This window comes from Callorhinus ursinus, unplaced genomic scaffold, assembly GCF_003265705.2.
Source record: "Callorhinus ursinus isolate GAN/ISIS: 27379988/994484 unplaced genomic scaffold, GSC_fseal_2.0 scaffold35, whole genome shotgun sequence".
Lineage (NCBI taxonomy): Eukaryota > Metazoa > Chordata > Mammalia > Carnivora > Otariidae > Callorhinus > Callorhinus ursinus.
Window position 1 is genome coordinate 3,917,766 of NW_027397097.1, and position 17,271 is coordinate 3,935,036.

Genomic DNA, 17,271 nt, shown 5'->3' on the forward strand with positions numbered 1-17,271 from the left:
GCATGAGAGATGAAGGGTCTAGGAGCAGAAGCCAGTGTAGGGAACCACGGCATAAAAAAACTGGCATGTGGGCGATTAAGAATGCGGTCACTCTGATGCTGTCCAAATGAGCTTTATGTTTCTAACGCATCACCCTTTTCCCCTCACATCGTTCCAACACAACCTTCTCTTTCTCTAGCTAAGCCTGTTCGCCCTTTCTCTTTCCCTGAGGAATCCTACCTGGGATCCCAGGGTCTGACATAACCCCTCGTAGATGTCTCTGGTCTGCAGGTGGGGTACATTGGGCCTCTGGATGACAGCCTCAGCTACCACCTGGTTGGGGCTCTCTGCCAAAAGCTTTTCATATTTCAACACATTCCTGGCCATCCTCTTATTATCTGGGCCTGGAAGAAATCAGAGCAGGGAATAATACAGATTACCAAACAATGGTCTCAGTTTTCTCAAGTTTTCCTGTAGCTTCCTGGCCACACACGACCAGCCACTGGACACCATGAAAAGCTGCCATGTCCATACACAGGAGGATGGTAAGGCCCTCACTCCCAGACGAGTACCTGGTATTAAAAAAGACTGAGTTAGGCCCAGTAGATCTGAGGGTGCAAAGGACTTTGGGAAGGAAAGTGGTGCTGAACACTGTTAGACCAAGGGATGATAAGGATGGCAGCTCTAGGGTACCGTGATGGTAAGTTTCATGTATCGGGAAGAAGCTTCACTCCTTCCTTCCTTCCTTCCTTCCTTCACTCCTTCCTTCCTTCCTTCCTTCCTTCGTGCCTGCCTGCCTGCCTGCCTTCATTTACCCATTCAGTAAATCTTCAGGGAATATCCACCATGCACTGGATACTGTGCTAGAGGCTAACCTCCCAGAGTTTAGAGCCTAATGGAGAAAAGCTACATTAAATAACTACTCACAATGAAACCCGTAAATGCTATGAAAGAGAAGTCCAGAGAGCCAAAGCCTATAGCAGAGAGACCCAACCTATTCTTCCCTGGAGCAGTGAAAGCTAATCCATTCCCCAATCTACGAGATCCTTCAAAATCCCTAACTGGCCTACATACAGAGCAGTGCGGTATGAGACGGAGGGGTTCTAGACTTTGGTCTAGCCCGGGTTCCCACAGAGGTCTTGTGTCTTATCCGTGCCCACCTGTAGGCACCCACTGTGGCTGTAAGATGCCCCTCGGTTAGCAGCTCCCCATGGCCTGCTAGCCTCTGTCCTGAGCTTCAGTGCCTCTCAGAAGGACATGCTGGATTGTTCTAATGCTCCCAAAGCATCTTTCTCTGAGGAGCTCAGTGTATCTCTAGCCGCCACCACCACCACCACCACCACCACCCTGGCAAAAGAGCGGACGGACAGAAGTTACCATCCTTTTTGTAACAAGAGGCAAAATGAAGTTTGGGAGAATAGAAGCAATGAGCCCAAAACCCCAGTGAAAATACTGCAGAGCCAGAAATGGAACTGGCAATCCCAATTTGCTGTGTCCACTCCACCTACAACCGTGCGTGGTTTGGGTTCTCCGGGACAGGCAGAGATTTTAACAGAGCAAACACGAAGAAAGAGAAAAGGGTTGGGTTATCATTTTGCCTGTAGTAATTGCCCACATGTTTCCAGACCATATGGCTACTTCTACATCCTACTGTTTGCCCAATTATCAGACTGGAATAATGTTACTAAATGGATTCAGTAAAAAGCAATACAACTGTGAAGTCCTCTGTGAAATACTTTATAAATATTAAAATATCATAGTGATTATTTACTTACTTTGGTATCTCGGTATCTTATTAAAGGAAAACCTGGGAAGTCAGCTTCCACCAAAATTTTCACTAAAAATATCCAAGCAGAGAGCTAGGCTCGGAAATCTCCCTCCCATTTAACCGTGGTGACGTGCCCTGGGGGGAGTGTCGAAGCTGAACCCCCCCGCACTAGCTGAGCAGGGTGCTTGACAGCCACGTGAGCTCTGGTTTAAAGGGAAGAGCTGCCATCTCTGTGGAAACAGCCGAAATCAGTCATCCCACAGAACCACTCTCCTTGCATGCACAGCTCTCACTGGTCTCGTTTGCCACACACACACCCTCCTCCCCTGGTCCTGGCCTTGTTCCCGGCTGGGAGTGGAAGAGCAAAGGGACATGTTGATGCCTTCTTAGCATTTTCCCACAGACCAAAAAGCTTCCCCCTGATGCACTGATCAATAGCTAAGTAAGATTCGATCCAAAATTAGAAATGTGGCTTAGATTATAAAATTAGAGAAATAAAAACACATGGCTGTCTCGTCCTTGCAGGGATTAAGGGCCGGGAGCAGAAGGGATTTCCCAGTAAATCAGCGCTGTGGCTCATTCATCTTCCATCATTACATACTGTAGAGGAGAAACTCTCGGGAGAGGCTGAGGGCGCACGAAACATTGCCAGCCTATAAAACAAAAAGAAAGAAAGGAAAGGAGTTAACTACACTGAGGATATTTCCTTTGACCAAATCATTAAGTGGATTAAAACAAAAAACAAAAAACAAAAAACTATAAAATACTCTTACCACCAGGAGACAATAAGACTCATTGAAATGAGCAGCAGACTAGAAATGTAGAAGTTCTCGGTCCTAATTCAGGATTTGCAGCCCTAATGCAACTCAGGTCTCCTCAGTGTCCTCATTTACAAATGACTCATTCCCACCCTTACCAGCAGGGAAGGTAGAAAAATAAATGAAAATAAACTTTCTTAAAGTGCCCTCAAATCTTAAAGCATGCAAAACCACATAACTGCAGGGTGTTGTTATTTTGGTATACTTCATTATTAAGCTTAACAGGGAACTATAAAAACCCTAGTAAAAATACAATTTGTTCTCCAGGCTCAGTCCTTCCTAGAGTCGACAAAGGTAGTGGGAGGAAGGCAAAGGACGAACCAGACCTGAAACATTCCCACTGCATAGTAATGACCTCTCCCTGCCACCACCATTTGACCTTGAGCTACACGAGCTCAGAAGTACACAGGGGCTTTCCAGACAAACTGAGGAGCAGAACCCAGTGTAGGTGGGCTGCCATCCTAACCTGGGCGCCCAGGAATGATGAACTGATAGAATTGTATTTCCTTCTGGCCATGTCATTTTTGCATGTTAAAAATTCATGTTTAAGGATAAAAGCAACAAGAAGCACACTACGAAACACGAGAAACAGGAAAAAGAAATGCTCTGCTGAAACTCAGGGGCTCCAAGCACTTCAGATGACTGAGAGTGTACACAGTTAACAGGCATATTTGTTATACATTTCCATATCCTGACTGTTTCACTCTACATTGTTGCAGGTGGACTTTTTTTTATCACTTCATAGTCTTCAGAGAGGGCATATTTTAACTGTGGTAAAAAACACACAACATAGGGGTGCCTGGGTGGCACAATCGGTTAGGTGTCCAACTCATGGTTCTGCTCAGGTCGTGATCTCATGGTTGAGAGATTGAGCCCTGCATGGGGCTCCACACTCAGCATGGAATTTGCTTGAGATTCTCTCCATCTCTCTCTGCCCCTCTGTGCTCTCTTCCTCTCTCTCTCTCAAATGTACACATAGATCTTTAAAAAAAAAAAAAAAACCATAACATAAATTTACCATCTTAGGGCGCCTGGGTGGCTCAGTTGTTTAAGCGACTGCCTTTGGCTCAGGTCATGATCCTGGAGTCCCGGGATCAAGTCCCGCATCAGGCTCCTTGCTCAGTGGGGAGTCTGCTTCTCCCTCTGACCCTCCCCCCTCTCGTGCTCTATCTCATTCTCTCTCTCAAATAAATAAAATCTTAAAAAAAAAAAAAGATTCTCTCAACCTTTTAAAAAAATTTTACCATCTTAACCATTTCTAAGTGTACAGTTCAGTAATGTTAACTATATTCACATTGTTGTGCAGCCAATCCCAAGAATTTTTCCATCTTGCAAATCTGAAACTCTGTACCCAACAAACAACTCTCAATTGCCCCCTTCCTTCAGCCCCTAGCAACCATCATTCTACTTTCTGTCTCTATAAATTTGATTCCTCTAGGTACTTCATATAAGTGCAATCATACAGTATTTGTCTTTTTATGACTGGCTTATTTTATTTAGCATAATGTCCTCAAGGTTCATCTATGTTGTAGCATGTATCAGAATTGCCTTTTCTTTTTAAGATTTTATTTATTTATTTATTTATTTGAGAGAGAGAGTGCATAGAGGGAGAGGGAGAAGGAGAAGAGCCCAACACGGGGCTCAATCCCAGAACCCCAAGACCATGACCTGAGCCAAAGACAGATGCTTAACTGACTGAGCCACCCAGGCGCCCCTAGAACTTCCTTCCTTTTTAAGGCTGATTATTAGTCCCTTGTATGTATAGACCATATTCGGTTTATCCATTCATCCCTCAGTGGACACTGGGGTTGCTTTCACCTCTTGGCTGCTGTGAATAGTGCTGCTATGAAGGTGGATATGCAAGAGAAAGAACATTTTTAATAGCCGCATTTCATTCCACCTAGAAGCTACATCACAGATGACCTGGACATAGATTGTTTGCACTTATTTAATACCATTAGTTATTCTGTTCCACACTTAACAGAGGGATAGTTAAGTACTGTATTGATATCTTAAAATGTCAGATTATGAACTCAAGGTTATAGCTTTTCAAACTCTTCTGAGATGAAGAGAACTAAAATACAACTTTACATATTTTTAAAACTCAAGGGCTCTTTCATGAGATAAAATTATATTTTATCAAGAACAAAGTTACTTTTGGGGCGCCGGGGTGACTCGGTTGGTTAAGCGTCTGCCCTCGGCTCAGGTCATGATCCCAGGGTCCTGGGATCGAACCCCACATTGGGCTCCCTTCTCAGTGGGGAGTCTGCTTCTCCCTCTCCCTCTCCCTCTGTCCCTCCACCTGCTCTCTCTCTCTCTCTCTCAAATAAATGAATAAAATCTTTAAAAAAAAAAAGAACAAAGTTACTTTTGCTGTCCCAGTTAAATTTCTTTGGAAATATGTACACTAAATAATGTTACATGAAAAAGGTGCACCTACGCCTGTAGTGTATAATATAATAATAGCTTACATTTGTTGAGTGCACATGTCATGAATGGTGTTAAGGGCTTTACATGTATTAGCTCATTTAATCCTCTCGACAACCCTTTGAGGTGATCATTGAAGGGGAGCAGAATAGGCCACCCCAAAATATGCCTCTTTGGCACAAGGATTTCGAGCTAATTATTTTGAGAAATGGCAGACATGGGAGAAGCTTTGAAAACCAGAGAAGTTACCCTTTTGTGATAGAAATTTACATTTATAAGGGAACCCTCCATTTGTAGGAGTGTCTCCCTCCATGTACCTGGAAAAGAAGGATGACTCTGAATCACAAGAGAATCTTTTTTTTTAAGGTATATTTATTTATTTTAGAGAGAGAGAGTGTGCGCACGCATGTGGGAGAGAGAGGGGCAGAGGGAGGTGGAGAGAGAGTCTCAAGCAGACTCCACGCCCAGCATGGAGCCCAACACAGGGCTTGATCTCATGACCCTGAGATCACTACCTGAGCTGAAACCAAGAGTCAGCCTCACTACACCACCCAGGTGCCCCTTGGATCACAGGAGAATCATATCGATGGAGAAAGCTCACTTAAATCTGCATAACAACCTTGTTTGCATTTCCTGGTCACCCCCCCAAAATTGGCCTCCCCGCACACCTTTCTTTCTATTGTCTTTAGCTGGAAATGGTATTTAAGGTGGCGGCTTAGGACACTTCCAAGAGTTCCTCATTGCCCGGCCCCATCTCCCATGTATACAGGAGGTATGCGTGTAATAAACTTCAGTTTATTTTTCCTCTTCTTAATCTGTTTTTTATTTACAGGGAGGTCTCAGCCAAGAACTCAGAAGATTCGAGAATTATCTCCCTTCCTCCCCCCACTTCCTAACAACATCATTATTATTCCCCTTTTAAAGATAATAAAATTGAGGGGTGCCTGGGTGGCTCAGTTGGTTAAGCGACTGCCTTCGGCTCAGGTCATTGATCCTGGAGTCCCGGGATCGAGTCCCACATCGGGCTCCCTGCTCAGCAGGGAGTCTGCTTCTCCCTCTGACCCTCTTCCCTCTCATGCTCTCTATCTCTCATTCTCTCTCTCTCAAATAAATAAATAAAATCTTTAAAAAAAAATAAAGATAATAAAATTGAGGTCCATGGATGTTAAGTAATGCCCAAATTGTCACAGAATTTGAACCCAGGTCAGTCTGACTTCAGAGCCTGTGGTTTAATCACTGCACAACTGTCTTTTGTTAACAATGACTGAAATAATTTTTTACTAAAATATATCATAAAAAACTATTATATAATATACAGTATTATATATTACATGCTATTATATATCACATATTTTAATATTTTCATGGCATAAATAATGATATATATCATATATTGTATATGATAATAAAAGGTCCATGGGGGGACATCTATCCCGAATTTACAAGGGTTAAAAAGGGGACCACAACTGTCTATGAGACAATGCCTGATGTGTTCTAGTACTGTCATGTAAAAAAAATGTGCTGTAAGAGCACAAAGAAGGAGTCTGAGAAGTCTGAGGAGAATACAGGAAGGCTTCACAAAGTAGGTGACATTTGAGCTATGCCTTGTGAGATGAATAAAATTTACCAGACAAAGCACAATTGTGGAAAGGGAGAGTCTACCAGTGAGCAGAGGAGAAACCTAAGTCATCACAGGGGAAAAAAGCCAAAACCCATACTCAGGTGCCGCATTTAAAAATCTCTCTCAGGGTAAGCTGCTTTAGTTTATCTTCTCCTAGTCTCCATGTCAATCCTTCATTTTCTTCCTCTATTAAAATTCAATTTCATCTCGCCCTTTGTTGTGCCACAGTGATTCTATTTCAGCTTTAATATGGAGCAATTGAGCAGGCGCATTAGGAAGAGCACCCTGGAAAGTTTTACAACAAAGACCCACTTACCATGAGGGAAACAGGCCCATTTGCTACTTTGGGAATAAATCTGTTTTGGCAGCAACATGTGAGTTTGGACCACCCACGTCCTCCTCCCTTTTCGCAGGAAAAGGGGGAAAGAGAAAGGAATGTAGGGAGCAGAAATGGTTTATTAGCTTTGGAAACTCTAAGGAACTGGCTCGGTAAGCTATATTTCCAGTCTATTCTTGAAGACGATACAATTCTGGTGGGAAATGGATTAGCTATACAAAAGGATGGCAGATCCCCTATTTAGGGAAATGAGCTTCCACGAGTGGATCTACAACAGCTCATAGGTCAAGTGCCAAGAAAAAGCAACCCCTGGAGGAGGAGGCACTTAGCTGTACTACGGCCCAGCGACACCAGCTTGATAGCCAGACACTAGTCATAGTTACAGTTGGACCCAGTTGCAGATGGGAGAGGATAATGTCAGGGAGGAGGAGCTTCCTCTGCCCTATAGTCCTTCTAGATGGACATAAAATTAAATTGACACGAGACAGATTAACAGGAGAAAATCAAATTTCGTAGGCATATGTACGGGGAATCCACACAAACACAAAAGTCCAAAGACGATGAGGCAATGTGAAGCTTCAATAAGCTAAGGAGAGGGGTAGAGTCAGAGGACACAAAGGGGAGAAAGCTCATCGGCAAGAAAGTGAAAGGAGATGTCTGGAAAAACATGGTTACCCTATTATGCAGATAAGTTCCTTAGGTAAAGGGGAGTCTCTGTTAATAGCTCTCTTCCTGTTACAGGCTCTCCTTTCCAACACAAACTTCGGCAGTTGCAGGGAGGTAGAAAGATTTTCCTGCATCTGCTGGGTTTTGATTACTTTTAACTAAAAGTAATTTTTATGCCAAAGTGCCCATCTTGGGACAGCCTGCCCAGGGCCCCTACAATAACAATCAAACTTCTTCCTTGAATATTGGCAATATCACGACAGAACATCTGTGAAGAGATAGGAGTTGCTGACAGTACAAAAGAGTGATCTACATTGACTCTGAACCCCTTAGACATCTGTCAAGGCAGCTGCTGCATTACAGATGGGAGCCTGCCTCCTACGTGGAAGACGATGGTTTTCAAAGAAGTCAAGGTGCTGGAAAGAGCACCGGACTAAGAGTCAGACAGACTTGGGCGCTAATCCCAGCTCTTCGAACTTCGTGACAAATTAGGAATTTTTTGGAGATTTAGTTTACTCACATGTGAAATATGGAAATAATAAAACAACTGCCCTGCTTGACTCACATTTGATCCTGTTGGGAAGATGAAATAAATTGAGAGACATGAAAATGTGTAGAAAATTGTCAAGCAGATATAAAGCACTATATTTATTGTGATAAAAGTAGTGAGCCTCACTTACTCCCCTACCTGGAAGTAGGCAAAGGCCAAGTGATCCAAGGCATCCTCTAGACTTGCCTCATCCTCTGTCTTCCATTCTCCATAAGATCCTCGGAAGAGACTGACAGCCTCCTCCAGCCATGGAATGGCATGGTAGTAATCCCCCATGTCATAGGCCACCTGTAGGTAACAAAAGTACCATCATTAAGCCTGAATCCACAGGTAGAGGAGAGAAAATGTCAAAGAGTGAGAGGGCTGATGGAACATAAGAAGGCAAGTTTTCATCTCAAATTCATTTAAATCCAATTTATCAAGCATCCATTATATCCAATGCATTGTTCTAGATGTAGAGAAGACACAAGGGTTCTTGCATTTAAGGAATTCATAATCTGGGGAGAAGAAAGATAGGAACTCAATTAACTGTAATACTGGGCAGAATGCATGAATACTCAAAAGAAATACGCATAATATGTCATGGAGGCAGAGAAGGGAGAGACTTGGGAATCTCAGAAGGTTTCATGGAAGAAGTGACATCTGAGGTAGGCGTCCCCTGAAGAAAGAAAAGGATTTCAATTAGTAGAGATTGAGAGGAAGAACATTTCAAAGTGATGGAATGGCAGAAACAGAAGCCAAAAGCAAGCTTGTGTTCAAGTTGGACATTGTGGTTATAGCCTAAGGTGAAGAGAAGCAGGAAATGAACTTCAAAAGGTAGCAAGGGCTAAGCTAATAAGAGTTGTGAGTGTCGTGTTTTTAAGAAGATACTGCCAGTAGCACTGTGAGAAATGGACTGAATTCATTCATTTATTTATTCAATATTTACTGAGTATTTGCAATGTACCTGATGATCCCTGACCTTAAAGAGCTTACAGTCATATGAGGGGCATAGGAGTAAATCAATAACTGCAACACAATATATTAGACCCACATGGGAATGCTTGAAGAGTTCAGTGACTTTTTTTCTATATTAAATGTTGGAAGGCAGGAATATGGCAACGTGTACTAGACCTTGCTCCTGTCTCCTAACAGCTTACAGTTAACTAGAATACCAGCACTGCAGGTGGAATTTCCTGGAAGTTGATGTTGGAGACAGCATGGAATTATAAAATCACAGAGTTGGAAGCACTCTTACAAAACATTCTAAATCTGCTCTAACTTCCAGGCCAGCAGAAAGACAGGGCAGAACCTTAGAGGCACTGAAACTGCAGTCTAAACAGTAAATCAGCTGCTCTTCCAGGTCTGCCATTCATCTGCCATGTTATTTCTCTGATCCTCAGGTTTCCTTTTTGTAAAAAGGTTGAGTTGAAAAATAACAATCAAAATGACTCAACTTTTTCTGCTAGTTAACAATCTGTTAAGTTTTCCCAAGTCCCAAAAATATGGTAGATTGAGATAACGAATCCTTCCAAACAAAGACTTGGAACTTTTGAATAAAATATAATAAATATTTTATGATATATTTTCAAGAAAGAATGGAAAATACCCAGGTACCAGAAAAAAAAAAAGGAGCTAAAAAGCCGAGCAATAAGCTTAAGAGCAGATGCTGAAGCTGCTTAGGATGGGGGCGGGTGTTAACCTTAGTAATCTTGGTACTTAGCAACCTTTGGTTATAATGCCCGCATGAGGACAGAATATGAGCTCTCCTTAGGCCTCCCAAAACCTAGGAATTGGAACAAAGACACACTCATAAAACTGAAATCCATGAAAAAACTATACCTTAAAGAAAAGGGTGGACCAGAAAAAATCTACCCACTGTCGCAAAGAGTCAAGAAAGTTGGTTTGTTTCTGTCTGGATATTGTTTAGGGGAAACAAAATAACTCCGTAGAATATTCACAATCTTGGGGCGCCTGGGTGGCTCAGTCATTAAGCGTCTGCCTTTGGCTCAGGTCATGATCCCAGGGTCCTGGGATCGAGCCCCGCATCGGGCTCCCTGCTCGGTGGGAAGCCTGCTTCTCTCTCTCCCACTCCCCCTGCTTGTGTTCCTGCTCTCGCTGTCTCTCTCTGTCAAATAAATAAAAAAAAAAATCTTAAAAAAAAAAGAATATTCACAATCTTGAGCCTAGGCTTCCCATGAGTTTAAGGTTTGAATTTGCATTCTTCATATAGCTAAGGAAACTCCAAGCCAAAAAATCAACATAATAATGGATCTAAGGTCAGTGCAAATCAAAACCACAATGATATATATCACCTCTTGCCTGTTAGAGTGGCTATTATCAAAGGACAAGAAATAGTGCTGGCAAGAAAGAGAAAGAGTGCTGTGCACTGTTGGCGGGAATGTAAATTGGTGCGGCCAATGTGGAAAGTAATTATGGAGGTTCCTCAAAAAAATAAAAAATAGAACTACCCTTTGATCTACCAATTCCAGTTCTGGTATTTATCTAAATAAAATGAAAACATTAACTCAAAAAGATATATGCACCCCCATGTTCATTGCCAGCATTATTTCCAACAGCCAAGATATGGAAACAACCTAAGTGTCCATTGATGGATGAATGGATAAAGAAAATGTGATATACACACACACACACACACACACACACACACACACAATGGAATATTATTCAGCCATAAAAGAGAAGGAAAGCTTGGAAAGCTTGCCATTTGCAACAACATGGATGGACCTTGAGGGCATTATGCTAAGCGAAGTAAGTTAGACAAAGAAAGTCAAATACCATACAATCTCACTTATATGTTGAATATAAAACAAAAACAAACAATAATAACAAAAACCCGAGCCTATAGATACAGAGAACAGATTGGTTGCCAGAGGTGGGAAGTAGGGGATGAGTGAAATGGGTGAAGGGAGTCAAAAGGCATAAACTTCCAGTTATAAAATAAATAAATCATGCAGATGTAATGTACTCAAAAAAAGTATCTAAGGCCAGTGATACCACCAGAGTGGAATGATATTCCCACAACCCTAGTCACAGAGATTCTTTTAGAGGGGAAAAAAGTCCACTAAAAATAAGCTCACAAACATAATAAACCGTATCAGGAAATAATCAACCATGAGCAAGAGTCAATAGACATGACAGTAGGGTAGTACAATTAGACAACTAGGAATTTCAGAAACTAGAAAGGCTGATCTGCTTTAAAATAATCCATGGAGGAGAAAATTGGAGACATGTAGATGAAATAAATTTGGCCACATGTTAATAATTATTGAAGCTTCTTCTTTGACCCAGCAATACCACTCCCAGGTATTTATTCAAGAGAAATAAAAACAACTGTCCACAGAAAGACTTACACAAGAATTTTTTTTAATAGGTTTTTTTTTAAAGATTTAATTTATTCATTTCACAGAGAGAGACAGCGAGAGAGGGAACACAAGCAGGGGGAGTGGGAGAGGGAGAAGCAGGCTTCCCACTGAGCAGGGAGCCTGATGTGGGGCTCGATCCCAGGACCCTGGGATCATGACCTGAGCCGAAGGCAGACGCCTAACGACCGAGCCACCCAGGCGCTCCTACACAAGAATGTTAATAGCAGCTTTATTCACAGTAGCCCAGGCTGGAAACAATCCAAGTATCCATCACTAGGAGACTGGATAAACAGTATATTCATACAATGGAATACTACTCAGCAATAAAAAGGAATGAATTATTAATAAATGCAACAAGGTGGGTAAATTTCACGGATCCAGTGTGCCGAAAGAAGCTGGACTCAGGATAGTACACACATATTGTATGGCTCAGGACAGTTCCTGGGCACCCAGGCAAGGGTAGAGTAGAAGGAAGGGGTCGGGAGAGTGGTGAGAAGAAAGAGGAGGGGGTCTTTATTGAGCTATATGTAAATTCATTTTTTAATATTAACTTTAATGCCTTCTGTTTTATGTAAATTCCTTTTTAAAAATCTGAAATGAATGTTGCAAAATTTTAACCTATTTCATCTCAATTATGGATATAATTGCTTGTTATATTATTTTTTGTAGTTTTCTTATATTTGAAATGTTTTATCTTTTAAAATAAGTAAATAAATACAGAAATAAAGATTGCGAGTGAGGCTTTCAGGAAGGGACTTACTGAATTTTCAACATACGGTTTTAGTTTCAGAAAGGCCTCATGAATGAAGCATATACTGGTACCATACACAGAACTATTTTACCTGGCTGAAATTTAAATTAGTCATGAACATGATGATTGAGCTCTGATTCCATTCAGGATCTTAGAGAAGGAAGAATGGTACATAGAGAGGCTTAGGACAACCCACCCTGCACTAATTTGGAAGACTGGTCCCTAAAACTTGAGGCCCACATCAGGGCACTTGAGGCCCACATCAGGGCACATGAGGCCCACTCTCACTCAGATCTGCTAATGAATACTGCAAGGGCTGGGAAAATTCACTTTCCTGCAATACACATCTTCAAAATTAAAAAGGATTTACTCCATTACTTCTTATGGCAAAGGCTAACAAAGAGTATACTGTAAAGTGACCTCAAGTGTGCTTATAAGTTATGATCAAAGATCAGTTAAATATCTCATATGGAAGGTTCCTGAAGTCTATTTCCTCAAGTAATGTGAAAGTGAATGGCCTCAGCTTTTTGACACTACCTTAATCTAATGCTTTCTCAATGCTTAGGAAATGCTTCCTAATGCTTTCTTCCAATGCTTCTCAATGCTTAGGAAATGTTGCAAGGGATTCCAGAAAGTCTCAGGAGGCTGAGTTTCTGTGACCTTACCTCACATCCCCACCTCTTCTCCCCTTCCCCACCCTTGAACCCTGCTTCTCCTTTCCACCCAGCTGTTCATCGGCAGGCAGGGTGCTACCGTTAGGGTGGCCCCAGGACCATTTTTCCCAGCTCAGTCCCAATTTATGTCTGTCGTCCGGCCGTAACAAATAACCACTAATAACACTCCCTTCATTCTCAAGAGTGTCCTGCATGTGTGATCACCTTAGTTATTATGGAAAGAGCATGGGATTCAGAGTTAAAAGACCCAGGTTCAAAATTTATTTCTGCTACTTAAAACTGTGTAACCTTGGGCAGATTATTTACCGTGTCTGAACCTCAACTTCTTCATCTGAAAATGGGGAATTATACCAAATTTCCAAGTTTGCTGAAAGGACTGAAAGCACATAGAGGCAATCAGGATATAGTTATTTCATCCACAAGAAACGAGGGCTGAGCACTTGGTGCTCTCTCTCTCTGTGGACACCGTTACCTTGCCAACTTGGAAGCAGTCATCTGCTGTGAGGGAGAAGAGCCGTCTGGGGCTGTACAGGTCAGTGACAGCGGAGCCAACGACTCTCTGGAAGACGCCCCGGGCCAGGCCCTTCACGTTGAGCATGTACACATCCTGCAGCCGCATCAGGGCCCTTGCTGCTCCCTCAACGTCCTCAAAGGCTGGCAGGTCCTGCTCCACCTTCTCATAACCATCCTTCAGAGCTGTCGGGGCAGGAAAAACACCAATCCACCACTCAAAAGCAGGTGGTGAGCATTTAATACAGGCAAGGTATAATCACCTGTCCAAATATTTCATGAGCAAAGATCATGTTTTATGTGTGTTTATTCCCCATGGCTAGCACAGTTCCTGGCGCAGAGTGGATGCTTACTACAATCTTCTGAAGGAGGAACATAAGCTCTAGAATAAAAACTAAAGCACACATGTGTGCTTCCATCCTGTCTCTGGGAATCTTGCCCTTTGTGGGGATAACTCTTCTTCCTCTTAATCTCCCCAAAGTCAGCAAATTTCTTCAAGTACAAAGTAGAATAAATTAGGAAACTGACCTTGCTACAGATCACATTACAGTTTAATAAAATAGAAATTATTAGACAAATATGTAAATGGAATGATATAACCTGTACTTCTTCATAGGGTTGTAGTGAAAATCAAATGAGATGATGGGGTGAGGGGGCACCGGGGTGGCTCAGTCGTTAAGCGTCTGCCTTCGGCTCAGGTCAGGATCCCAGGGTCCTGGGATCGAGCCCCGCATCGGGCTCCCTGCTCAGCGGGAAGCCTGCTTCTCCCTCTCCCACTCCCCCTGCTTGTGTTCCCTCTCTCACTGTGTCTCTCTGTGTCAAATAAATAAATAAAATCTTTAAAAAAAAAGAAGTGAGATAATGGGCATGAAAGCACTTTTTTTTAAAGATTTTATTTTTAAGTAATCTCTATACCCAATGTGGGGCTGGAATTCACAACCCCGAGATCAAGAGTCGCATGCCCCAAAAGTGCTTTCTAACATACAATCACATAGACATATTAACAAGAGGACCTAGTTCTTCATAATAGCTAAAGCTCTGAAGATGGAGTAATACCCTACCCACTTCATGATCCTTCATCACATTCCACCAAAATCTCTCTCCTTTCTAGAGTCAGGAGATAGAATCTTCTCTTACCCTCCAGCCCTCCTCCTCATTACCTCGGATGTTCTCACTGGCCTCCAGACTATGTACTACATTCCTCCAGTCAGACTGTAGCCGTTTGATGAGAGTAAATGCAAGCAGAGGGTTAGACACAGGGGTTGCCGAATCCTCGTGCAAAGAAAGCACCTTGTCATAGAATCTGGAAGAGAGGAGAATGATATTGCTTACTGATATAGCCACTGCCCCTATTAAAGGCTGACATGGTGTATGTACATTTAGAGTAGTTAAAAATGAAACGTGAACCCCTTGCGATTCACCTAATAGTCTAACCAACAAGCACAAAGAATATGAAAACTACCAAGACAACAGAAGTAGGTCCATTCACTTGTTCATGCAATGAGTCAGTCTCTGCTGGTCAGTTGCTGTACATCAGGCACCACGCTAAATGCTAGAGATTCAAAGGCAAGACACGGAGGAGCTCTCAAGCTCACAAGCCAAAAAATCTTTTCTCTCATCACCCTATAATCAATACTTAGAATGTGGTAGAAGCTTAAAAATGTTGTTAAATTGATTGCAATAATTGTGATACCGGCTAGGAGAGAAGTGAGCTTATAATGTTATGTAATGCTCCAGCCACTTGTACGCAGGGCCCCTAACCCAGGTGGGAGTTAGCAGGTGTAAGGAAAGATTTCCTGGAGGAAATGGCGCTTGATCTGAGTCCTACAGGATTAAACAATTGATAGCTGCTACTTACTGAGCTTTTAGCACGTACAAGGCATCCTGCTAAGTGCTTTATATATATTTTATCTCATTTAATAGCCCCAGCAACCCTCAGAGTAGATTTTATCAAGCCCGTTTTGAAGGGAGAGAAACCTGAAACGAGGCTACACTGTTCGTGACAAAACCAGATCTGAACCCAAATCTTCCTGACTCTGAAGCTTGTTCTCAGCTGATTTTGCCATATTGTTTCCATGGAGCTAAACCAAAATAGGAGGAAGAATTTTTTTTTTTTAGGTGTTGTTTTTGTTTTTTTTTTTTAACTTGAATATAGTTGACTCACAGTGTTACGTTAGTTTCAGACGTACATCACAGTGATTCAAAAAATATGGAACGCTTCACGAATTAGCTTGTCATCCTTGCTCAGGGCCCATGCTCATCTTCTCTGTATCATAGGAAAAATATATTTTGAGCCAACGGGACCAACATGTACAAAAGCATAGTGGCTTGACAAACGTGTTCATTAATAAGTCAGTCTATACTGGTTACTTGCTAGATGGCGGACTCCATGCTAGATGCTGGCGATGAAAAGGCAAGACAGGGTCCAATGCTTGAAAATTTCATGAACAAGAAGAAAGCTGTTTTTCTCATTGCTCTATACCTAAATCCAACACACGTTTCTGTGAAAGAGTAACTAAAACACATTCTTCTAGGAGCTAGGAACAGGATTTTGAATAAGACAATAAACTTGGTGTCAAGGACTCATGGACTAGTGGGTGAGACACAAATAATTATATAACAGATGCAGCACCAGATTTAAGAACAAGGCTTAGGGGGCAGTAAGGAGAGGGGGTAATTAATTTGGCCAGAGCAGGTCAGAGATGGTTTCACAGAGGCGATAATACACCAAAACTTGATGGGTGGATGCAAATAAGGAGGAAGGGAGAAGAGGCAGGCAGAGATGGTTCAACATACGTAAAGGGACAGAAAGAAATGGGAGGTGAGTTCCAAGCTGTTCAGTACTGCTGGAGCCCCAGTGTATCCGGAGGATGATGGGTAGATCAGACTGGGCAAGGGAGGAGCACCTCACAGGCCCTGCGGAGGAATATGGGTTTTACCCTGAGTGCAATTAGCAGCCACCAAAATGTTTTCAGTGAGAGTTGGATACACTATGATATGTTTATGTATATGAATCTGTGAGAGGGTGGGGTTCAGAAGTGGGGATGACCGGAGGCAGAAAGAACAGTCTGGAGGCCAATTCAAAACTGGAAGCAAGAGTAAGGAGAGTCTGAACCATAATAATGAGGCAGAGGACGGGATAGAGTCAAGGGAGATATTTAGGAAGCAGTCCATACAAACTGGTGGCTGTAATGGGGGAGGTAGACGTGGGGTTGTCCAGCAGGCGTCCAGCCTCTCTGGCTTGCCGACATGTGTAGAAAAGGGCCAGAAATGGTGGGACCAGAAGTGATCATCTTTCTAGTTAATTTCTCTCCTCTTCTGATGTCCTACAACACTGTTCACATCAGCAAAAGATGCTGTTTCCTTTCCTGGCATCCTACAGTTATTCCATTTCTAACGCACTACCGGGATTAACATTATTACAATTTATTGATGATAATAAGGCAGGCCTAAGAGTTTTAGGCATGCCCTCTAAAAATTTTTTCCTTGTTTTAAAATTATTAACTTCAGGAGCAATATAATAACAACAATGGAAGTAAAAGAAAAAAGTACGTGCAAAGTGAAGAGGATATGGATTTATAGGCACGTGCTCGAGGGCGGTGAGACTATTGGAGTCCTTTGGCCAGAGTGGAAGACTTCAGTGAGCAAGAAGGGATGACAGGAAGAACAGAGGGAGTGGCAGGATGGGGGGATTCATTCCCGTGAAGCTGAGTCTGACCTAAGGGTTTCTCAAGGGTGGAGCCTGAAATAGAAGATCACTTGCCTCCAGGTGCCTCCAGGGAGCTCAGGGTTCAATTCAAGCATA

General features: G+C 42.4%; 1 protein-coding gene and 1 non-coding gene across 7 annotated transcripts in view; both read right to left on the bottom strand.

Moving 5' to 3' along the window:
- The window catches only part of P4HA3 (prolyl 4-hydroxylase subunit alpha 3), a 38,341-nt gene that overhangs the window by 16,270 nt on the left and 4,800 nt on the right, over window positions 1-17,271 (bottom strand). For 5 of the 6 annotated variants that reach the window (XM_073879698.1, XM_073879697.1, XM_073879693.1 and 2 more), the window contains exons 2-6: window positions 14,627-14,769; window positions 13,429-13,652; window positions 8,305-8,454; window positions 2,349-2,400; window positions 220-383 (exon numbers count right to left, since the gene is read on the bottom strand). In XM_073879698.1, the coding sequence (XP_073735799.1) occupies window positions 220-383; window positions 2,349-2,400; window positions 8,305-8,454; window positions 13,429-13,652; window positions 14,627-14,769 (733 nt within the window). The remainder of the gene's footprint in view (window positions 1-219; window positions 384-2,348; window positions 2,401-8,304; window positions 8,455-13,428; window positions 13,653-14,626; window positions 14,770-17,271) is intronic. The other variant, XM_073879694.1, reaches the window with a different exon arrangement.
- Window positions 15,670-15,774, bottom strand: LOC112806381 (U6 spliceosomal RNA). The gene has a single exon (XR_003203848.1). It is a non-coding gene; the product is annotated as a U6 spliceosomal RNA (small nuclear RNA).